Source organism: Mastigoproctus giganteus, chromosome 2 (genome assembly GCF_048544385.1).
Source record: "Mastigoproctus giganteus isolate SK-2022 chromosome 2, ASM4854438v1, whole genome shotgun sequence".
NCBI classification, from domain to species: Eukaryota; Metazoa; Arthropoda; class Arachnida; order Uropygi; family Thelyphonidae; genus Mastigoproctus; species Mastigoproctus giganteus.
This window is the reverse complement of record NC_143576.1, coordinates 74,824,048-74,850,016: the sequence shown is the minus strand read 5'-3', so window position 1 is coordinate 74,850,016 and position 25,969 is coordinate 74,824,048. Positions and strand designations below refer to the sequence as shown.

The window sequence follows — 25,969 nt, the reverse complement described above, 5'->3', positions numbered from 1 at the left end:
TCTTTATGGACCAGAAACCCAACTCCACCTTCGCTCCTTTCACTGTTTCCATTGGTGTACAACAGATTTCCACTTGATAAACTTATAAGTGATTCATTTCTTCTTCTTCTTCTTCTTGTTTCAGCCAAACCGATGATTTCCCAATTCACATTTTTTTTATAGTTCCTTTTCCAGCTCTAATATCCTGTCTTCACCGATGAGTGATCTTACGTTGTAACAGGCCAAGTTCAGTTTTTGTGCATGGCAGCCTGGTCGTACAGAGATTCTTAGCACCCTCCGCTTCCACTCTGATCCTCTCGCTGCCTTAAGAGGGGGAGTGAAAGCCACTGGGGACTGAGGGCCACTTGTTTTGTCCTGCTGTCATATGCTGGAGGGTTTGGCCTTTTCCTTTTCACGCTGACCAGGCATCTTAAAGAGAAGCACTCTACACATTTGTTGCCACCTAAGTGACGTAACAGGGCTTATCATCGAGAAGGTGTGCATGCGTGGATTTTAGGGAGGCAGGCCGACCGGACTTCTCCTAAATCTTCTGTAATAGAAAGATATTGGATCCATCAGTGTTTTAGACTGAGTGTCTGATAACACACAGAATACCTGTTCCCCTCTAAGCCTCCTTATTGATTTGTTTGGACCTGACTACAGTACTTAATAAACGGAACTTTTAGGTATTTCTTTTGGCCAAAGGGCACCATGAATGAAGAAAGTTTGGGAACCTCTGGCCTAAAATGCACAATTTAGAAACTATTTGTTACGGAAATATTTGAACAGAGTCGTTTGAACAGTGTTGGCTTTCTTTTTTTCATCAGCCATCTGATAGCCAACAACAACCTTCTCTAGGTCCTGGCAAAATAAATATTGCAGAGAACCTCAAACCTTTTGTTTGAGGTTCTCTGCGATACGAAAGATTTCATCTAGTTCTTTTATCGTTATTTCCTTTGTGGTAATGTTTTCATCTGGCTCACTTAAAAATTAAAAATTTTTTTTGAATTTAAAAATTAGTATTTTTAATGCAGTGTGTTCTATGAACCGATGGTTGATGGAACACACTGAGGCGAGCAGTTGGCAAGCACTTGTTTGTTGCCCGTCCGACGTGTGGTAAGCTTAGTAAGTAATTCACTAAGCTTACTTAGCGCACAATTCAAATCTTTTCAACTTTCACATAAAAAAAGATCGCATTAACTGGAAATTGCATTATGTAAAATGAAGAGTGGTATAATTTTTTTCAAATAGTGGTAACTGAAAAACGTGTTAATCGAACTCGTGTTATGCGAGGCCTGGCTGCATAGCATCGGCTCTGCACGCACACACATGAGGGCCGCACATTCAAATCGAAGAAGAAAAATGGTTACAAAATAGATGTGCGGACATTTATAGATAACAGGTGGTTGATTGCTGGAAAAAACTTTCATTTGTTGTGGAAGTTTATAGCTTTAGTAAATTCAAGCATGAATTAGACAAACTATTTAGAGGGAATGAATAGGCTAAATGGATCATTCCGCTTTTTTTTTTTTTTTTTTTTGGCTGATGCTGTATAAGTTTGCTTTCTTGCATGATTTTCCACTGCTAATACTAATTGTTAATGTGATGTAAAAAGCAGTCAACCAGAAAATTGAGAACTGTTTTGCCACCACCCCACAACTATCTGGAAATTAAAATTCCCTGTGATAAGACATTCTGATTTTCCAGTCCACACTGTTTGTCTGTATTGTCATTATACCCATCTCAGTCATTTGACCTATAACAGCCGGCAACGCTAACTTTTGTTTTTTCTGCGTTTGTTACACCAGACCCACTCAGTATTGCAGTGACAACCTGTGTCGACTAGTTGTACTGTTTTAGAGTCAATTTATTTCTTAATAAACCATCACCCCCTCACTCTCATTCCATCCTTTCCCCTAGATTAATGGTCAAAGGTAAATAGCATGTCTGTCATATAGAGGCAAATTTACCACCTTGCCTTAAATGTAGTCAAATAAAACTTTGAAAAGCTGATTGGGAAAAATACAGGCAGCTAATAATCCTAGACAAAGCAGTTGAGTCAAATGTATCAATTAATAATGCTCTTATGTAATAAATTGAATGTTGCAGGCCGCAGAAATAACAATACCAAGAATGCTCACAAGTCATTGAATGTGGCCAAAACCCTGGTGGAACAATAAATGCAACCAAGTCAAATGTCAGAAAAATAAAGCCTGCAATAACTTTTGCAAGAACCCTACCACCAAAAATTTAGTGCAGTTTAAGAAAGCCAGAGCCAATGCACAAATTATACAGTGAGCAATATACAAATTAGAATTTTTTGACATGGAAATGTTTCGCTTCAACAATTATGAGGTCCACAAAAACACAAACCATCTGGAAAAATATTGGCAAAATGTGTAATAAATATATTCACATCTATCCATTCTGAATGGGAATGACATTTCGCTACCTCGAGACATGGCCAACGCTCTCAGAGATTCTTTTGCTCAAATCTGCCAGATTTCTGGAAATCAAAACCCCTTGCTGAAAATCAGACACTAAATTTTGACACTGATCTCCATGACAGCTTGCACTTGAAAGTTCAAGATCTAGTGCTGCTGTACCTAGTGGACTTCACTACTCTGTGTTAAAAAAGCTCAGTGAAGAGCCACTTTGTATCTTACTCCTATATAACTGAATTTTAATAGAAAATGTTGTCCCTGATACCTGGTGCCGTGCGAATGTTATAGCATTATTAAAACCTGGCAAAGACTCAATGAATCTGTGTCACTATTGGCCTATTGTTATCATCAGCTGTATGGGAATAATAATGAAAAACGGTAAACTCTCTTCTCACCTGATCGCTGATCAAATACAGTCTTATCAGTTCAACTGTAGACATTTTGATTCAAACAGAAACCCAGATTCATTCATAAGGAAAGAAAATTTAACTACAGTTTATTTAGACATAGAAAAAGCTTTTGGCATTATGGAATTCTACATGATCTATACATATTAGGCTTCAGGTCCAGTCCCCCAAAGTTTATACAGAACTTTCTTAAACAGCAGTCTTTCGAAGCTGCATTCAATCCATCCTTTCTTGTAAACAAGGTATGCCTCAGTTTTAAGTGCTGCTCTCACTGCAAAAATTAACTGTAACTAAGACTGTTCCTCCCAATGTTTTTAGTACTTTATACTCGATGACTTGAGCATATCTTACCACTCTCAAAAGAGTGGCAAGATATGCTAAATTTATCGAGCTAGTTAAATAAGAGTACTTAAATAATCTGCTGGGTGCCTGATCTGCCTCCTCGAGGCAAAATGTGGTGAACAGTGGATCCCAATAGGGACCCAATGGCTAAATGGATAGAGAAACAACAGAACATAACACTGCACAACAAACCACTCCCCACATGCTTTTTAAATCTCTGGCCTCCACAGAGTTCTGTGTCACACGTACAAAGAATACGTGGAGATAGGGGAAATCCCTGGTACAGTCAGACAACTAACTAACACACTTCACCCATCCATATCATCTAAGAATTTGTCTAGTTCTTCTTTGAATTTATTCAAACCATCCACTTCCAACAACCGATAGTAGCCTGTTCCAAAAATCAACCACACACTTGCCAATGGTAAACTTCCACACATGTAACCTGCAACCAGCCTACCTCAACTTGAATTGCGCCTCCGTAGCCAGGCGGGAAGGAGCAGCAGTGCGTAGCACATGCTTCTTGATTATACCTGGGTTCGAGCCCGTGACCACCAAATACGGAGGATGCGGAGGAATGACCACCGCATATTCCTGGAGAAATATGGCCTTAGTTGCTAATGCTCCTAAAAACCAAATAACAAAACAAAACTTGAATTCATGCCTCCTCATGTGTGTATTCTCAGGAATTCAGCTTACTTAATCCATTCAAAGCCTTAAACACATCAGTCAGATTACCCTGCAGGTGCTTAGTCTCCAGATGCTGCAATTTGCAGAACTAAAGCCTTTCTAGGTAGAGCACAATTTTGTTCCCTTCACCAATCAGTTTGTCCTTCTCTGCACTCACTCCAGCAGATCCACATCCTTCCTAAAGTGAGGCCTCCTGACCTGTATACAGTACTCAAGAGATGTGGCCTAACCATGGACTTATATGAGGGGATAATCACAGCCTTATTGCTGCTAGCAAAGTTTCTGTATATCATTAACATTGAGCTGCCCTGGAAACATGTCTGCACTGCTCAGAGAACTTCATAATTGATTTTGCAATTACTTCCAGGTCTTTTTCATTTTCAACTTCCTGAGGGTAGCAGTAATCCCAAATTAACATATCAACCACACAGTTGATAGTTAGATATGTTATGGGGTTACTGCTACCCACATGCAGTACCTTGCATTTGTCAATGTTAAACTTCAACTGCCATTTCTAAGTCCATCAAACCAGTTTTCCTAGATCTTGTTGCAGTAACCCAGCCAGATTACTGTTCTTAATCACACTGTCAACCTTTGTAACATCTGCAAACTTAGACAATAAGCCTGATATACCTTCATCAGTATCATTAATAAATATTGAAAACAACAATGGGCTCACACTGAACCTTGGTGGATCCACTAATGGACTACATTAGTCCACAAAGAGCAGTGCCAATTGTTAACCACTCTTTTCTTCCACTTAACCATATCTTTAATCATAGTGCTAACTTGCCCTTATTCCTACAATACTCCAGTTTGTGCAGCTGTCTTTTATGTGCAATAGTATCAAAAGCCTTCCTGAAATCAAAGTACAGTCTGTTCCCGACATACGTAAGAGATACATTCCAGGACTTCTTATGAGTTTAATGTAACTCGGGGATGACTATTAAAATATTGCTACTTTACCCCAATATGCCAAAATAAAAAATAAAAAAAACCACATAATATCCTCAGAAGAAAGAAGAAACAATGGTATATAACTATTGTATCGTGGACTAATGTTATTAGTGGAGTTCCACAGGGTTTGGTGTTGGGCCCTTGTTTTGTATATTTATCAATGATATTGATGAAGGTATATCAGGCTTAATGCTGAAGTTTCCAGTTGATACAAAGTTTGGCAGGGTTGTTAATGACAGTAATGGCAGTGTGCTACTGCAACAGGACCTAGAAAATTTGGGCAGATGGGCTGAGAAGTGACAACTGAAGTTTAACATTGACAAATGCAAAGTGCTGAATATGGGTAGAAATAACCCCAGAGAAACGTACCAACTGTGTGATACTACATTTAGGGTGGTAGAAAATGAAAAAGATCAAGAAGTAATTGTCCAGTCAGATATGAAGTTTTCTGAGCAATGGAGCAGGCTGCCAGAGCAAGTCATGCGGTATTGTCATAAATATACAGGAATTTTGCTAGTAGGGAAAAGGAGGTGATTATTCCTTTGTATAAGGCAATGTTCAGGCCACGTCTTAGGCACCTCCGTAGCCAGGTGGGAAGGAGCAGCAGTGCATAGCACACGCTCCTTGATTAGACTGGGGTTCGAGCCCGTTACCACTGAATGCGGAAAGGTCAGGGAATGACCATCGCATATCCCGGACCAATATGGCCTTAGTTGCTAATGCTCCTAAAAAAACAACAAGGCCACACCTTGAATACTACGTACTGGTTTGGAGGTCTCATTTTAGGAAACATGTAGAGTTGCTTGAACGTGTACAGGGAAGGGCAACAAAATTGGTGGGGGGGGTGAGAAGAAGGGGACCTCTTACCATGAAAGGCTTAAGTTCTGCAAATTGCAGTGGCTGGAGATTAGGCACCTGCGAGGTGATCTGATTAAGGTATATAAGGCCTTGAATGGGTTGAGCCCACTGAATTCTGATGGGCTTCTTCCGCTTGCTCAGATTATGAACCTGAAGGGGAGTGAGCATAAATTCAAATTGAGGAAAGATAGTTGTAGAATAGTTGTGTGTAAATTTGCCTTTAGCCAGCGGTTGGTTAATTGTTGGAACAAACTTCCATCTGTAGTTGTGGAAATTGATAGCTTAAATAAAATTCAAGGAGTAATTGGACAAACTTTTAGATGGCATTACTGTGTGAAATTGTTTATTTTTATTTTTTATTTTTTTGGCTGATGCTACGTAAGATCATACACTTGCTTTCTTGCATCACATGCCTTCATTACTCTTACTACTACAACAATTAAAAACTTTATTTGGGGAGTGATGAAGTAGTATCACTGTCACTTATTCTCTTAGGTGACACCATGATAACGGTCAAAATGAAATTTTCTGGAAAGAACTTCACAGGATTAAGTTACAAGATATACTGTCACACCTTATACATACACACTATGTGAATGAAGCGCACACTACACGATGATAGTTTGATGCAAAGTCATTGAAAATGGTAGGACAATGTGAATTTCAACTTCACAACAATAATCGGATATGTGTTAAAAATATTACATACAAAATGCAAAAAAAAGCTCCCACTTCGCTCTCAAACAAAACTGAATTGACTCTGCAATCCAGAAAGGAAGGAAGGAAAGGATGTAGGGACAAAGGGCTAGAGTATAATTTTCCAACGATATAGCCGATGGGATACATTTTATGTGGCTTGAACGTTGTGAGGGTTTCTCTCAAGTACGTCGACGTAGTTCACCTGTCTCAAACACATGTTGAATATTTAATCAGAATTTTTAAGGCAGAAAATGAAATGTTAACTCCAGTTATTTACCTAGTTCTAATTATGGTACAGATTATTATGCAACATAGTTTGTATAGGAATGAAAATAAAAACTTATACTTATTGTTCCCTCACTCTTAAAAATTATACTGAAAGTACTTTACAATTTTACCAAAAAATGTATGTAAGTCCGAAGTTACGTAACTCGGGCTTACATAATTCAAAATTATTTCTTGCATCCAGTTCCTTGGTCATTGCTTCATAGTAATCTATCAGATTGGTTAGACAAGACTGACCCTTAACAAATCCCTGAGTGCAGAATAATTGTGCCTATCAAGATGGCCCTGCATTACTTCTTTAATCGGTAACTCCATTGTTTTTCCTAGAACTGACATTAAGCTGACAGGCCTGAAATTACTCGTGTCACCTTTTGATCCCCCTTTATGAATTGTGGATACATTTGCATATCCAGTCCATAGGGACCTTCCCTGAATCCAAGAATGCTGTCATAATTATGACTAACGGTTTGCTTTCCTCCTTTTCTGCCTCCCTTAATATTAGCATTAGCATTAGTAAATGCATATGATGCAATAAAGCAAGCTTATATAGCATCAGCCAAAAAAGGAAAAAAAAAACACCTCCCCATTTCACCCATTTCTTTGCTCCAAAAGTGTGTTGATTTCTTCCTTGACTTTATTTAAGCTATCAACTTTCACAATGACAGATGGAAGTTTGTCCAAACAAACAACTACCTGCTGGCTAAAGGCAAATTTCAGCACATCTATTCGACAACCATCTTTCCTCAGTTTCAGTTTATGCCCTCTCAGGTTTGTAATCTGAGCAAGAAGAAGAATTCTATCAGCATTGAGCCTGCTCAATCCATTCAAGACCTTATACAACTCAATCAGATCACCTTGCTGGTGCCTAGTCCTCAGATGTTGTAATTTGCAAAACCTAAGCCTTTCTTTGTAAGAGCACCACTTTGTTCCCCTCGTCAGTCTTGTTGCCCTTCTCTATACTTGTTCTAGCAACTCTACTTCCTTCGTAAATTGAGGCTTCCAGACCCGAACACAGTACTTAAGGTGTGTCCCGACGATTGCCTTATACAAGGGGATAATCACCTCCTTATTCCTACTAGCAAAACTCCTGTATATCATTGACAAGACCCCATGACCTACTCCGGTCACCTGTCTACACTGCTCACAAAGCTTCATATCTTACTGCACAATTACCCCCAGTTATCTTTCATTCTCCACTAACCTGATTGCAACACCACCCACTTGGTACCTTTCTCTGGAGAACTGCTACCCATATGCAGTACTTTGCATTTGTCAATGTTAAACTTCAGTTGCCACTTCTCAGCCCATCTGCCCAACTTTTCCAGATCCTGTTGCAGCAGCATACTGTTATTACTGTTTTTAGCAACCCTGCCAACCTTAGTAACATCTGCAAACTTCGACATTAAGCTTGATATACCTTCATCAGTTTCATTGAAAAATAAACAAAACACCATTGGGCCCAACACCGAACCCTGGGGGACCAATAATAACATTATTTCACAAAGAACAGTGTCCATTGATTACCACTCTCTGTCTTCTCCCACTCAACCATTCTTTCATCCAATTGTATCAACTTGCCCTTAATGCCATACTTCTCCAATATGTACAGTAGTCTTCCATTTGCAACAGTATCAAAAGCTTTCCTGAAATCCAAGTATATGATTTCTAAATTATTATGTGCATCCGTTCCTTTGTGAGCACATCATAGTATCCAATGAAATTAATCAGAAAAGACTTCCTCTTAACAATCCCATGCTTTGTCTGAATTATTACTGCAGACTTGTCTAGATGATCCTGCAGTGCTTCTTTAACCAGTGACTCCATTAATTTCCCCAGAACAGAAGTCAAACTAACAGATCTATAATTACTTGTGTCATCCTTTGATCCTGCCTTTGTGAATTGGAGATACATTTGCATAACTCCAGTCTGAGAGGACTTCCCCTGAGTCCAAGGGTGCTCTCATAATTATAGCTAAGGGATGGCTTATTTCCTTTGATGCCTCCTTTGATATAACTGGATAGATCCCATTCACCCATGTGCCTTTCTTATGTTTAACTTCAACAATTTCTCATCCACTTTGCACTCAGTTATTACAAAATAAATTAACTCCCTGTTAGAGTTTGATAAACATATGGCCTTCTCCACCTTGAATAGCTCCTCATGTGTGAATGTAGATGCAAAATACTCATACAGTTTGGCATCTATCTGAGAGTGATCATCTACAGTCAAACCATTGATGTCAATTGGACCAATCTGATTCATCCGATTCCTTTTAGAGTTTATATAAGTAAAGAAGTCTTTGCTGTTTTTCTTTCCATTCTTTGTCAAAGATTTCTCCTAATCTGCCTTTGCTTGCCTAATCTCCTTTGTGACCTGAATACAGACTATCTTATATCCATAGGCTTCTTGTGATAATTTACATACATCCAGTGCATTTTTCTCTGCTACGAGCCTCATTAGTTCATCTGACATCCATTTGGGCCTAAACCTAGAACAGTATTTCTTAGTTGGAATAAAAAGCCTAGTAGCTTCCAAGATTACTTCCTTGAATGCTTCCCATTTAGAATTTGCTGTTGGTAACATCATCATCATCAGTCAGTTGGTCCCACTGTATAGAATTTAAAAATTCTCTGAGACCACTGTAGTCACCCTTACAAAAGCAAAAACCTTTCCCTTTACCCCTGATGATAGTTATATCTTTAAGTAAATCCCACATCTGTACACTGTGATCACTGCCACCTAGTGATTCCTTTGTCTGTGAATTCTTAATGCATGAATAATCACTGCTGATAATCAGATCAATAGTGTTATTCCCTCTGGTTGCCTCTCTAACATTCTGCTGCTGTAGGAAACAATCATCCAATAAATCCACAAAAGCCTTGCTAGTGTGCAAGTGACCAACCCTCAAGTTCCAGTCAATATCTGGAAAATTAAACTTCCCAATTATAAGACACTCTACTGATTTACTGGCCTATTCTATTTCTCAGTATAATTGTTCATTGTACTCATCAGAGTCATTAGGCCTTTAACAAACTCCTATCCTCATTTTTGCTTTTCCAGTGCTTATGTCACACCAAACCGACTCAAATTGCACTGTCCATCTATGTCAATTGGATGCACTTCCTTAGATTTTATGTGTTTCCTAACTAACAGCATAACCCCTCCTCCCTTCCAATCCTGCCTATTCTTTCTGTACACATTGTACAACAAATTCCAATTCTGCATTTCTTATGTCTGTGTGACACCACTTCTCTGATATCCCAACAGTATCTGCCTTTGATGTCTTTACCGGCACTTCAAATTCATCAAATTTATTTACTATACTCTTAGCATTGGTGTACATGCAATTATACATGCACCTGTTCTTACTCTTAGTTCCTCCCATCCAGCCTATGTATTTACTTGTTTCATGACTATTTCGTAGATAACACTCATTACTGAAACATAAATATTTCGTAGATAACACTTGTAGATTTCGTAGATAACACTCGTTACTGAACCATAAATATAGCGTTATAACTGTGTTGGGATACAAGTTTAGGATTTAATTTTGTACTGAAATTGAAATTTTATTGAAAGTAAATCGAAATCATGACTCAAACCAGAGCAGCAAAGCAAAAGGCTCAAGCTAATGGCAATGCTATGGCTTAGGGGAGAACTGAGGGGGGCAGTTGCCCTCTGAATCACAGCCTTTTTTAGATGCACTATTTGCTTGATGTTTGCGGAGCAGTCAGGTATGGGACATGATACTGCCATGGGGAATGTCTTTGTATGTGCGCAATGTAAGGAGTGTAAGGAAATCAGGCGACGACTCAGCGTTGTTATAGGCCTATACGAGAGCTTGAAGGACAGTTTGGATGCCCTCGAAGGATTACAAGTGAGGGGCCCATCAAGCTCTCAGCTGCCCACACCAATGCCAGAGCTTGCACTTGGTCATCGCGCAACACAGCGGCAACCCCCAAGGCAGAATGTGCTGGTCCCAAAGGAACTAGTAGTTGTTAGTGACTCTATTGTCAGGGAAACGGAAAACATGCTTTGTAAAAAGGATAGATGGAACAGGACCAGGGTATGTCTGCCAGGGGCAAAGGTTGATGACGTTGTAGAGTGGATATCATCTTTTAAGGGCACAAAAGGTGATATAGTTGTACACGTTGGCACTAATGATATTAAGAGTAGGAGACCGTCGGAATTACTCAACAAGTACAGGTCACTGATGGAAAAAAGCCGTGAATTAGGGTTGAAGTGTCTGCAATTCTGCCCAGACACGATAGGAGGGAGTATATGATGAGAGCCCTGTCGATCAATTCCGCCCTGGAAAGATTGTGCAGGGCTCAAGGGGTAGAATTTTTTTCAGCCTGGTCTGTACTTGTTAACAGGAGAGACTGCTTCTACAGGGATGGGATACACTTAAATAGAAAGGGTGCAAGAATGCTTGCTGATGCTATCGAGGCAGTGTTAGGTGGGTCGGAAAACTGCTAGATTGGTGGGATACAAGGACTAATAGATTAACAGTAGCCACTGGCAGAGGAGAAAGTGATTCTTGCACTGCTTCTATTGGAATGAGCAGCAGCCTGGAAAATAAGATGCAGGATATTTCAGAGAGACTGCTGAGAATCATGGGGGTACAAGTAAACACATGGGTTGTGTTAGGGTGGCTAAGAGGAAGAGCAGGTGCATGTATACTTGCGTGTACATCAATGCTAGGAGTTTAGTAAATAAATTTGATGAATTTGGGGTATTGCTCAAAACATCAAAGGCAGATATTGTTGGGATATCAGAGACATGGTGTCACACAGATATAAGGAATGCAGAACTGGAATTTGGGGAGTACAATGTCTACAGAAAGGATAGACAGGATAGGAAGGGAGGAGGGTTTATGCTATTAGTTAAGAAACATAAAATCCAAGGAAGTGAAGACAGTCAACATCGCTGGACAGTGCAGTGTCCAGTCAATTTGGTGTGACATAAGCATTGGGAGATCAAAATTGAGAGTAGGAGTGTGTTATAGGCCTAATGACTCTGATGAGTATAATAAGAAATTGTACAGGGAAATAGAGTGGGCCAGTAAATCAGAGAGTCTTATAATGGGGGATTTTAATTTCCAGATATTGACTGGAATTTGGGGACTGGTCACTCACACACTAGCAAGGCTTTTGTGGATTTATTGGATGATTGTTTTCTACATCAGCATGTTCGGGAGGCAACTAGAGGGAGTAATACTCTTGATTTGATTATCAGTAGTGATTCTTCATGCATTAAGAATCTGCAGTTAAATGAACCACTAGGTGGCAGTGATCACAGTGTTCTGAAATGGGAGTTACTCAAAGAGGTAACTACCATTAGGGGTAAAGGGAAGGGTTATTGCTTTCGTAAAGGCGACTACGATGGACTGAGACAGTATTTAAATTCTATACAGTGGGACCAACTGATGATGTTACCAACAGCAAATTCAAAATGGGAAGCATTCAAAGAATTTATCTTGGAAGCTACTAGGCTTTACATACCAACTAAGAAATATTGTTCAAGGTTTAGGTCTAAATGGATGTCAGATGAACATATGAGACATATGGCAAAAAAGAAAAATGCATAGGATACATACAAATTAACAAGTGACACAGAAGCCTATGATAGATATAAGCTGGTCTGTAACCAAGTTACAAAGGAGGTTAGGCAGGAGAAGGCAGATTATGAGAAATCTTTGGCAAAGGATGCAAAGAAAAACAGCAAAGAGTTCTTTATTTATGTAATCTCTAGAAGGAAGGGGATGAATCAGATTGGTCCACTTGATATCGATGGCTCAACTGTTGATGATCCTGCTCAGGTAGCTAACAAACTAAATGAATATTTTGCATTGACATTCACACATGAGGATTTATTCAGCGAGGGGACTGCCAGAGGTGTATTCAACTCTGGCAGTAAGCTAGAGAATCTTGTAATCTCTGAGAGTAAAGTGGAGGAAAAATTGTTGAAGATAAACACAAGAAAGGCTCCTGGGGTCAATGGGATCTATCCAGTTATATTAAAGGAGGCAGCAATGGAAGTAAGCAAACCCTTAGCCATAATTATGAGAGCTTCCTTGGACTCAAGGGAGGTACCCATGGACTGGAGATGTGCAAATGTGACCCCAATTCACAAAGGAGGATCAAAGGCTGACACAAGTAATTAGAGACCTGTGAGTTTAACTTTTGTTCCCGGAAAATTAATGGAGGCACTGGTTAAAGAAGCACTGCAGGATCATCTAGGCAAGACTTCAGTTATAGCTCGGACACAGCATGGTTTTGTTAAGGGGAAGTCTTGCCTGACCAATTTGATTGGATACTATGATGCAGTCACAAAAGAACTGGATGCAGGGAATAACTTTGATATTGTATACTTGGATCTTAGAAAGGCTTTTGATACTGTTGCATATGGAAGACTGCTGCACAATTTGGAGCAGTGTGGCATTGGAGGCAAATTGCTGCTATGGATAAAGAGGTGGTTGGGGGGGAAAAGACAGAGAGTGGTAATCAATGGACACTGCTTATCGTGGACTAATGTTATTAGTGGAGTCCCTCAGGGTCCAGTATTGGGTCCATTATTGTTTTCTGTATTTATAAATGATATTGATGATGGTATATCAAGCTTAATGTCCAAGTTTGCAGACGATACGAAGGTTGGCAGGGTTGTCAAGGGCACTACTGACACTATGCTGCTGCAACAGGATATGGAAAGGTTGAGCAGATGGGCTGAGAGGTGGCAAATGAAGTTTAACATTGACAAATGTAAAATACTACATATGGGAAACAGCAACCCCAGAGCAACGTATCAACTCTTTGGTACTACACTGACTGTGGTAGAGAATGAAAGGGACTTGGGGATAGTTGTGCAGGCAGATATGAAGTTCTCTGAGCAGTGCAGACAGGCTGCAAGAGTAGCTCATGGTGTATTGTCAATGATATATAGGAATTTTTCTAACAGGGATAAGGAGGTGATTATTCCCTTGTATAAGGCAATGGTTAGACCACACCTAGAGTACTCTATACAGGCCTGGAAGCCTCATTTCAAGAAAGATGTAGAGCTGCTGGAACGAGTACAGAGAAGGGCAACAAGAGTAGTGAATGGAACAAAGGGGTGAAGAAAGGCTTAAGTTTTGCTTACAGTGTTTGGAGACTAGGCACCAGCGAAGTGATCTGATAGAGGTGTATAAAGCCTTGAATGGTTTGAGCATGCTCAATGCTGATGGGATTCTCCCTCTTGCTCAGAATAATCACCTGAGAGGGCATAAATTCAAATTGAGGAAAGACAGATGTAGGATAGACGTGCGGAAATTTGCCTTTAGCCAGCGGGTGGTTGGTTGGTGGAACAGACTTCCATCCCTTGTCATGGAAGTTGATAGCCTAAATAAGTTTAAGGCTCAGCTGGACAGGTATTTCGAACGAACAGAGGAGTGAAGTGGAAGTGGTTATTTTATTTATTTTTTTTTATTTATTTATTTTTGTATTTTATTTATTAATTTCTTTTTTTTTTTTTTTTGGCTGATGCTGCATAAGCTTGCTTTCTTGCATCAAATGCCTCTACTAATGCTATTAAGTTAATTTTCATAGTTAATTTTATGCAGTGACGTGTGTGTGTGTGTGTGTGTGTGTGTGTTAGATATTTTAAACGTTTTCTGAATTTAATTGTATATACAACATATCTGGTATACTTGTGGGATATTGCAGTTTGAGCTGTTTGTATTTCTTAGAACTTTGCAAAAAGGAACAATTTGGATGCATATATCATGTTTGTTATACATTTTTTTTCTTTTCTTCTCAAATTGTCTTATATTTCCTGAACTATTTCAGTTTTAAATCCATAATAGTGAAAGTTAAAACCCATATCGTGTTTTAACATTTGACATAGGGTTTACTCTATTAGCAAAAAATTTCTCTCTCACAAGTAGGAAACAGTTATTTCTCAAATGATATTTATTCTTAATATATTCTCTGAATGTATTCATCTATTATATAATAGTTTAACTAAATTGTACTTTTGCATACCTTACTAAGTTGCATTTAAAAGTGATTTTTTTTATATGCAGAGAACAAAGCCAAAAGGCCTGATAGAACTAAGTTATACATATCTGTATATGGTGCATGACAGCTTGTTTGAGAGGTAAGCTGATGGATTTGTATGTTTATTTACTAATTGTTTATTAATTGAACGTCTTATCTCTTTGTTAATATTAATAGCTTATTTACCCTGTGGTGATCATACCACACCTGACAGGTGTAATACAAACAGAATCTTTGCCAAATTTTTGGTTCCAGGTTGATGATTCTACTTTCTGAAATATACACAGATGTTTTACTTGATCAATTTTTGAAATGAAATTATTGGCTAGTGCAGCATAAACCTCCAGCTTCCTTGCACCACATGGCTAATAATAAAAATAATAAGCTGGTTCTCACAATGTAATTACGTGAGAATAACTGTCGAATGCAGCACAGCCACTTTTGCAACTTTATGTGTTTAGTGTTCGAGCTACATCCCACAGGTATCTCTCTCTCTGCTGTATTTAAAGACTAAATGCATGAGGCATAATTCCATATGGGCTTAAATTAACTATATAATATCGGTGTAGATTTACCATAGTTAACCCATAAAATTAAACTATGTATTTAGTGCAAAGGCATCATTTTAATTAGATTTAATTATATCATTTTAATTATATTATATTGTTAAAATTTAATATAAAATTATATTTAATTTTAACAATATGAGATATAATTGAAGCGATGCCTTTAACTACACATGTAGTTTAATTTTATGGGTTAATTATAGTGTATCTACACTGATATTATATAGTATCTGCTATATATATGTGTGTGTATACAATTATGACCTAAATCATTATGACCACCATCTAATTGGCATGTTGGGCCACTTTCACTGAGATAACTGCTTGCACCCAGTTGGACAGAAGGACTTCTTGTAGGTTGGCAGTGGTGCAAGCACTAGTGCAGACTGCTGAATGCTGCATCCCACAAATGTTTGATGGGATTGACATTGGAGGAATTTGAAAAGGGGGAGGGGCATAGGCATATGGGCCTCAAACCATTCCTGCACAATCGCAGGCCTTGTAACACGGAGCATTGCCTTATTGAAAGAGTCCAGTGCATCTGGATGCACAGTCACCATCTTGGGAAAACTTGGTCTGAAATAATTTCATGGTAGGATTTGGTGGTAAGGGTATAGCAAGAGTAGATAAGTTTCATAATTAGTGGGGATGAGGGAATCCACTGATGTTCATGAAAACATCCCCCAAACCATGATACCACTGCTGCCAACATGGTTTTGTTCAACTTTGCTCGTTGCAGCTCTTTATCTGTTCACCACTGAATACACACCATCCATCGGCATGTTGGAGCTGGAATCTTAATTCATCAGACCAGGTAATTTTTCCAGTTGTCCTACATCCAGGAATAGTGCCCTCTGCAGTCAGAGTTGTCGATGACAGTCAGTCAGTTAGTCAATGTAGGCAAACAAACAGGTCATCCATAGGCTTATATGCAAGAGAGTTTGCTAGATGATGTGCTTGGAAACATTTCTCTGTGCATTGTCATTGTAGTCTGTGATTAAAGGCGAGGGAGTGTGAGCTGTCTGTGCCTCACAATCTTTCACTGTTCACATTGACTGAAAACCTAGTGGTGCTCCTCCATCCTGGCACATTATGTGGTTGTGTTTTCCTCTTTGGTCCATTCCCGTCTTCACTATTGGCATCCCTCAAACAGCCAGCAGTGCCTGCAGTTGCTGAGATTCTGGCTCCACCTTATTGCTGAAAATCATTCCCTCTTCAAACCCCATCAAGTCCTTCCTTTCCCTCTTCCATGGACTTTGTATTGATGAAGCGATAGGCTCCAGTCAGTGACATCATTCTTAGGTGCTGTTCGATGCATCCACTCATGGAGACAGGGATGGTTGTAATGTTTTGACTCGTGGGTGTATATTAATTTATGAATACCTGCATATCTACAAATAACCTTTGTTTACAGGAAAACTAATAATAATGTGTGCCAAACCCTTTAGCCTTCATGACAACTTCTAATCTTCTGCCTTTCAGCCTTCAAAATGGTACCCAATTTAGCTCTGTTTTTGAGGATATCTTTTCTGATGATCCTGATTATCCATTTCATCCAAGGATTGCATTTAGGGTTCTGGGCTGGTCCAACTTTTCATTGCTTATATCCTAATACCAGTCTCTCACAGTGTGAGCAGTATGACATGGAACATTGTTCTGCTGATACAAGTATAGGCCTTCCCTCAATGTGCTGTCACAATGCATGATTGTCCAGGACATCTAGACAGAACTCAACAGTCACGGTTTTTTCCAAAACGTTTTTGGAAACGTTTTTCAAGGTCCACAATTTTTCAAGGCCAAACCATGAGAAACAGTCCTAATGAATTTGGCAGAGACTGCTGCCTGCGCTAAACTTCATTTTCAGGACAATACATCCATCATGTAGTTTTTCTGGACATCCTCCACACTCAGGCACAACCGTCACTGGTAGACTATGTACTGTGACTTGTCTATAATGCATAACTTTCCATTTCTCTGCTGTCCGAGAAAAGTGGTCTTACTCTAAGCTGTATGGCATCTTGGTTGGTCAAGATGATTAGTGGCTAGTGGGCAGCCTGTATGATCATCGTAACCCACATCATTGTGCATCGTCTGCACTGTACTGGTGCTTACATGTGTACCAATAGTTTCACTGTGTGCTGCAACAATGTTGACCTGCATTCTGAGTGGATGATTCTTCGCAGGTACAGGGCTCTCTTGTCATTTTCCTTCAGCTTCACAGGTTTTCTAGGTTATTTTGGGATGGTTTCAGCAGCAGTCTGCTTCCATTTGGAGATCTCATCACAAATCATTGACCTAGAGATTAGTGCCATTGAAATGTTATATACAATTGCTTATGTGGTCCCATATTATCATTCTGCACTGAAAATCTGTCAACTCTGTTGATTGTCTTGCTTCACAATTGGAGTACTGTCTCCTTAAAGGCCTACAATCATATTTATAATCCCAAGTCACATCCTACCCAAATATGATGTGTCTGACACATCTTAAGAGCTTGGGTGGGCAGAATGTGACCAATCATTAGAGGAGTGTCTGGATATTAATGGCAGAGCAGTGTATATATATGTATGTGTTTATATATATATTTTAACCCTGAAGTTGTCCTTCACTGCAGTTCTTACTTAACTGGTCTGCCTGGGTCTAGCAGACCCAGAAAAGGAGATCCGAAGAGAAACTCAACAGTGTGCTAGCAGTTATGTAAATTTATTAGCAAGTTTTTTTTTTTCATGGCTAGTAATATTATCTAGTTTCACAAATCATAAATTTGTTATTAATAATGACAGTAGTTATTTTTTAAAAAAAAATCCCATTTATTTGATTTTGTTCCTGTTTCTTTTTGATATGATGCTGGCTTTTAGAAGTATATAATAGAACTTCCAATGAAAAATTTTCCATAAAATTTTGTTATTAACTCAAAAATATATAAAATAAAGATTTTATAACCACACTAATTTCAGAAAACAGTGCACTGTGAGTAGTGCACACTAGTTTTCAGAAATTTATGACACAGCCATCATTATAAATATTTTCATGAAATTTTGTTAGAACATCAAATATATATCATCTAGAAAAGGTGCTGTACCAGTATTTTGTGAGAAACAGTTACAGTAGTGTGAGCTTTTTTTATCCAATGTGCTAAGTGGTTCCCATATTATCCAAAGAGGGAAAAATGCTCTCTCACTGTGTATAATTTTTTGAAAAGAAAAAATTTATACTTTCTTCCTTCAGTGTGTTCTGCATCTACTAACAAAAATTCAAGAAAATTCATCTATTGGAAATGTAAAACGCCAGTATTTTACATTTATTTATTTTTTCTTTGATTGACCATGGTAATTTTTTAATAACCATACGTTCTGGCATTGTGTAGATGTTTTATTCTGGAATGTTCTGCAGTAAAATCAAATAGTAGCAAACCTTTATTGTAATAAAAGCAATTCATTATGATAGTGTGGGAGTGGAGAATGTTTTTTGCTTCTGTAGATAGTATGTACTTGTCATTTTTCCCAAACATTCCCATGTTTGCGCTAACTCAGCGTTGTTACTAGCCTATATGAGAGCTTATAGGACAGAGCAGATGCCCTCGAAGGATTTAACTTGAGGGGCCCATCAAGCACTCAGCTGCCAACATCAACGCCAGAGCTTGTACTTGAACATAATGCAACAAAGTGGCAACACCACCAAGGCAGAATGAGCTGGTACCACAGGAACTAGTTGTCGGTGACTCTGTTGTCAGGGAAACAGGGAATATATTGTGCAAATAAGAATAGGTGGAATAGGACAAAAATTATGTCTGTCAGGGGCAAAGGTTGATGACGTACAGCAGATATCTTTTAAGGGCAAAAAAGGTGATATTGTTGTGCACATTGGCACTAATGATATTAAGAGTAGGAGACAGGCAGAAAAATTTAACAAGTACAGGTCAATGTTGAAAAAAAGCCGTGAGTCAGGGTTGAATTTAAAAGTCTCTGCAATTCTGCCTAGACACGATAGGGAGTATATGATGAGAGCCTTGTCAATCAATTCGGCCCTGGTGTGAGATTGTGCAAAGCTCAAGAGGTAGAATTGTTCTCAACCTGATCTGTGCTTGTTAACAGGAGAGACTGCTTCTACAGGTGTGGGATACACTTAAATAGAAAGGGTACAAAAATATTTGCTGATACTGTCGAGACAGTGTTAGGTGGGTCAGAAAACTACTAGCTTGGGGGAATAAATGGACTAATAGATTAACAGTAGTCGTTGGCAGAGGTGAAAGTGATTCTTGCATTGCTTCTATTGGAATGAGCAGTACCCTGGAAAACAAGGTACAGGGGATTTCAGAGACTACTGGGAGTCATTGTGGAACAAATAAATACATGGGCTGTGTTTTGGTAGCTAAGAACAGGAACAGGCACATGTATATTTGCCTGTATACCAGTGCTATGAGTTTGGTAAATAAATTTGATGAACTTGAGATGTTGGTCAAAACATCAAAGGCAGATATTGTTAGGATATCAGAGACGTAGTGTCACACAGATATAAGGAAAGCAGAAATAAATTAGGGGAGCACAGTGTGTACAGGAAATATAGGAAGGGAGGAGGGGTTACGCTATTAGTTAAGAAAACACATAAAATCTAAGGAAGTACAGCCAGTGGACATGGGTGGACAGAACATTGTCGAGTCAGTTTGGTGTGATATAAGCACTAGGAAAGCAAAATTAAGAGTAGGTGTGTGATAGGCCTAATCACTCTGATGAATATTATAAACAACTGTACAGAGAAATAGAGTGGGCCAGTAAATCAGAGTGTCTTTTAATGGGGTTTTTTAATTTCCATGATGATGGTGCCTCCGTAGCCAGGTGGGCAGGAGAAGCAGTGCGTAGCACTTCTTCTTGATTAGACCGGGGTTCGGCCCGTGACCACGAAATACTGAGGATGCGGAAAGGTCAGGGAATGACCACCGCATATCCCCAGAGCAATATGGCCTTATTGCTAATGCTCCTAAAAAAAAAAAAAAAAACCAACCAACCAATTTCCATGATATTGACTGGAATTTGTGGGTTGGTCATTCACACACTAGCAAGGCTTTTGTGGATTTATTGGTTGATTGTTTTCTACAGCAGCATGTTCGGGAGGCAACTAGAGGGAGTAGTACTCTTGATCTGATTATCAGTAGTGATTTTTCATGCATTAAGAATCTGCAGATAAAAAAACCACTGGGTGGCAGTGAACACAGTGTGCTGAAGTGGGATTTACTTAAAGAGAACTACCTTATTCATAATAATTACACAACACACCAACCGATGTTATAAATAATGTTGTAAATAAAATAAAATAAAATTCCAATAAAAACTGCTAAAAACTGTCTGTACAATATAAATGAATTTAAACTGCAAAGAATTATTTACAATAAAATAATGTAGATGAAACACAGGATGATAAAAGTGCTAAAATGCTGTAGCTTTCAGAGGCATCTGCCTCCTTTTTCAACAGTGAGGCTTATCGTACATCACATCCTTAAATATCAGCAGGCTCACGGTTCTCAGCACGTGGTTCCACAGGAGCATTGACAGTGCTCTCCCCCATGTGCACTGGAACCGGAAATGGCACAAAAGACACATTACATTGTCTTACTGTTTCTGCCCACAAACACAAACTCCTCTCCCCACTCTAACTTAAATTCCCTGTTCTCAAATAGGGAATTTAAGTTCAAACTGTCACTCATCTTCATATTTGCATTTTCCAGACAGTATAATAACTTTTAATTGGTCTGACTTAAAAAAAAAATAATAATGTTCAGACAGATTAACTTGTGCACTGTAAAAACTGATTGAACCACAAGTATGTTTAAAGTGTTTTATCATATATCTGCTACGCATAACAGATGGAGCCATCGACTTGTGGAGATGTATGTACACATTTTACGATACTCTTGCCAATATGCCTTCCCCTATTGCGGCTGCCAAAGGTTGTCTAGCTGTCCACCCCTGATATACAAGAAATTATGGGCAATGACATTTATATAAGAAAGCAAGATAAAAGAGAATCATAGATTCAGTTTTCTTCCACTGTCAATAAATATTTGGATTGGAGACTATTCTGGAAAAAGAACAGGCAACTCAGTGGTTAATTCCCTCCAATTTCCTCTCCAATTGTTGGGTGCAACTGCATACGATCAGTCTTTTCAAAAAATAAAAACTTCAAAAGAAAAGTATAGAATAAAATTTATATTTTATTTTAAAATAAAGAAAAATAAAAGACCTCTCCCTTACAGTGAATCCCTCACAATGTTTGAAGTACAAGAATCAAAAATATCAAACAGTAGCACAGCTGGTCCTCATGGGAATATTATTTAATTCAGAAACACATAGATCATACTGCCCTAAGTTTCTTACTGGCTTTCTGTAATCAAATATTCATTGAGAATGTCTAGCCTAGTAACTGGCAATATTCAATGGTTCTTGGAATTAAGGATTATTTTGGAAAAGATGGATCTGAACAGGTAGTTAGCTTCATCATTTTCCAAATATTAGTTTGGCCCCACACTTTTTGATCACACCTTATATGCTTTTTAAACTCAAAAGAAATGCAGTATATAGTTTCTTTGGATTCCACTCCATTCAGGGATCACTGGAGTACAAGTACAAGAAATGAGTGTGCACTGGAAATGAGTGTGCAAATCAAGCTGCAAAACACCTGACTGAAACTGATATGTTTATTCCATCTGCTGATTTCATAACTCTTACATAAACAGCATATCATGCTCAGCAGATGCAAATACAGAAATAAAGCAAAAACCTTATTTGTGGATATATGATATCCCACTCAGTAAAGGAAGTTATTCTGTCCAGGTACATTTTGGCCAGACAGTTCATTTCTAACTCATTTCTTTTTGCTTACTGGGTATGAACCACAACAAACTGAAACTGTTGTGGTTCATACTCAATTGCTCAAACTGTCACTCCCCTGCTCACAGAAAAACATATTCTTATAAACCCCCAAACATTCAAGTTCCTGCATGTCTACAGGAAACAGGAGCGACAGGTTTTACAGGGATAGGTTTTACTTCTATTCAAGTGTACTTCTATACACTTGATTAGAAGTACTTTTTAATATGGTACATTTGGATTTGATGGATGCATTTGAGTATGGTGAGTACATTGTACTCACCATATTCAAATGCACCCTGGCCGGGAGGGGGGTAATGCTCCTGTTTAAGAAACACATAGAATCTGAGTTTGTGCACCAAGATGATATGGGTTGCCAGTCACTTTGCTGTGTCATAAGCACTGAGAAAACTAAAATAAGAGTAGAACTACGTTATAAGTCAAATGACTGTGATGAACGTAATGAACACTTAAAGAAATGGGCAGAGAGGGCCATTTGGTTAGAATGTCTTTTAATAGGGAACTTGTTGGATAGTAATCTCACACAGTAGCAGAAAATTTCTGTATTTATTGGATGACTGTTTTCTATGGTAGCATGTTAGAGAGGCAACAAGAGAAAGCAAGGCTCTTGATGTGATTATTAGGAGCAACTTCTCATTCATTAAGAATATCTGAATAAAGGAAACTTTATGTGGCAGTGATCATAATATATGGTAAACTCTCAGGGGTAAAGGGAAGAGGTTTTGCTTTTGTAAAGATGACTAGAGTGGGCTTAGACAGTTTCTAAATTGTACTCAGTGAGACCAACTGTGAATTCTAAATGGGAAGTATTCTGGGAAGTATTAGCATTTAGCATTAGCATTAGTAGAGGCATATGATGCAAGAAAGCAAGCTTATTCAGCATCAGCCAATAAAAAAAAAAAAAAAAAAAAAAAACAACCACTACTCCCATTTCACCCCTCAATTCGTTCGAAATACCTGTCCAGCTGAGCCTTAAATTTGTTTAGGCTATCAACTTCAACAACAAGCGAAGTAATCATAGAACCTACAAATGTTTTTATACCAACTAAATGATATTGTTCAAGGATGTCAGATGAACAGATGAGACTAGTGGCAGAGATGAAAAAGTATGCAATATTTGTAAATTAGCAGGGAACATGAAATCCTACAGTAAATAAAAACTAGTTTGCAATCAGGTCAGTAAGGGGGTTAGGCAAGATAAGGAAGATTATGAAAAGCCCTTGGCTAAATATGGAAAGAAAAGTAGTAAAGAGGTCTTTGCTTATATTAAGACTAGAAGGAAAGGGGTGAGCAACATTAGCCCACTATATATGAATGCCAAAACTGTCAGTGATCCTTTGTAGGTTGCTGACAAAATAAATAAATATTTTGCATCTACATTCACACATGAAGAAGTTTTTAGGAATGGATACACTATAAGTACATCAAGTGATGACTGAGCGCTAAATGATTTTGTTGTAACTGAGAAGAAACTGGAAGAGAAATTAGTTTTAGTAGATGCATATGATGCAAGAAAGCCAGGTTATACTGCATCATTGCTGAAGCTAAAAGTATATAAGGCACATGGGCTGATGATATCTATTCATTTGTATTTCAAGAGTTAAAAGAAGCAGCAAACACTTGGCCATAATTATGCGAGGATCTTTGGATTCAGGAGAGGTTCCTATAAATGGGAGGTATGAAAATGTCTCCCATTCACAGAGGGGGGGGGGAATCATTGGGTGATTAAGCAATTGTAGACCTGCAAGCTTGACTGCTGTTCCAGGGAAATAATGAAATTATTGGTTAAAGAAGTACTACAGGACACCTTAACAGGAATGTAATTTACAGAAATCACAGCATGGGTTTATTGAAGGGCTCCTGTTTGATCAATCTGATTACCTACTATGACACAATAACAAGAAACTTGATGCAAACATAGTTTTCGACATTGCATATTTAGATTTCATTAAAGTTTTTGATACTTCCACATGAAAGACTGCTATACAGATTGCAACAGCATTAGGGCAAGTTACTGATATGGAGAAGGAGATGTTTGCATGGCAGAGGGTATTTATAAATACCCTCTGCCATGAAACTGCTTTTCTTGGACTAATTTTGTTAGTGGAATACCTCAGGGTTCAGTGCTGGGCTCCTTACTGTTTTCAATATTTCTTAATGATATTTATGAAGGCATATTGCACTGTTGTCTATGTTTGCAGTTGATATGAAATTTTGATGATTAATGACCAGAATCAAGGTATACTACTTCAGCAAGACCTAGAAAAATTAGATAAGGTGGGCTGAGAAATGACACTTGAAGTTTAACAGTGGTAAATGCAAGATACTACATATGGGCAGCAGAATCCCAGAATAACTGTCAATTTTTTGTACTACTCATGCTAGCAGAGAACGAAAGAGGCCTAGGTGCAATTGTATTACACCTAATTCTCTCTCTCTCTTTGTATCACAACTATTGCACCTAGTAATAGTTCCAACACGAAATTTCCTGAGCACTGCAGACAGGCTGTTAGAACATCTTATAATGTTTTATCAGTGATATATACAGGAACTTTTCCAGCAGGGAAAAGGAGATGATTATCCCATTCTATAAAGCAATGGGGTAAATTAGGCTACTACTTGAGTACTGTACACAGATCTGGAAACCTCAGTTTAAGAAAGCTGTGGATCTCTTGTTTATGGTTTCATACTAAAGCAAACAGGTTAGTTAAGAACACAAAGATGCACATTTTACCATAAAACACTTCTTTCTGCAAAATACAATGTTTGGAAACTATCTTGCAAAAGACCCAGTTGAAGTGTTTAAGTCTTTAAATGTATTGAGTAACCATATTGGTGATCGTGTTTTGAGGGTTATCCATCTTTCAACCCATAAACTTAGATACACTTCCAATCTGTGCTCACTGATTTACATGTTGTTGAGAGATGACCTCCTGCTTCTTGTGCCGTCCCTCCCTGGCTGTACCACATATCCCTGTGTGACCTTTTATTCATAGCATGGTTTAAAAATTTCCTATTCTGAGAGAACATATTAAAAGTACTTATTGTATTGGCGTGAACAGTACATGTCAATATACACAAATGGAGCCAAAACTGATAGTCATGTTGGTGCAGCTACATTCTTTTCCAGAATCACCATGGTGAAGAACCTCATAACTGAATAAATAAATAAATGTTCTTGTTTATACGGCACGACCACCAGATCAGTTGAGTTTCTTGTGATATGAAATCAATGAAATCAACAAGAAATCAATCAATACAAATTTAATTGTATTTAGTAGTCACAGGCTTGAACCCCGGTCCACTCAAAGAGCGTGTGCTACTGCACTCTCACTTGGCTACTCGGCTACAGTAGTGCTGGAATTGAATGTGCTGGGTCAGCTGCCAAAATTGCAATATCGTATTAACCTACCATTTAGTACCAGTATCTGAAGGAATATGGAACGGGTACAGAGAAGGGCAACAAGATTAGTGAATGGAACAAAGGGTTGCTCTTATGAAGAAAGGCTTAAGTTTTGCAAATTACAGAGTCTGGAGACTAGGCACCGGCGAGGTGATCTGATAGAGGTGTATAAGGCTTTGAATGGTTTGAGCATGCTCAATGCCAATCGGATTCTTCATCTTGCTCAGAATAATCAGCTCAGAGGGCATAAATTCAAATTGAGGAAGGACGGATGTCGGATAGATGTGTGGAAATTTGCCTTTGGCCAGCGGGTGGTTGGTTGGTGGAACCGACTTCCATCACTTGTTGTTGAAGTTGATAGCCTAAACAAATTTAAGGCTTAACTGGACAGGTATTTCGAGCGAACGGAGGGGTGAAATGGG

The 25,969-nt window shown here is 38.5% G+C and overlaps 1 protein-coding gene across 2 annotated transcripts in view; it reads left to right on the top strand.

Annotated features, from left to right (window-relative positions):
- vap (RAS p21 protein activator vap) overlaps positions 1 to 25,969 on the top strand; it is a 723,705-nt gene that overhangs the window by 235,063 nt on the left and 462,673 nt on the right. For both annotated transcript variants that reach the window (XR_016546661.1, XM_090368525.1), the window contains exon 11: positions 14,721 to 14,794. Coding sequence is in view for 1 of the 2 variants with exons in the window: in XM_090368525.1 (XP_090224651.1) it covers positions 14,721 to 14,794 (74 nt within the window). In the remaining variant the exon portion in view is untranslated. The remainder of the gene's footprint in view (positions 1 to 14,720; positions 14,795 to 25,969) is intronic.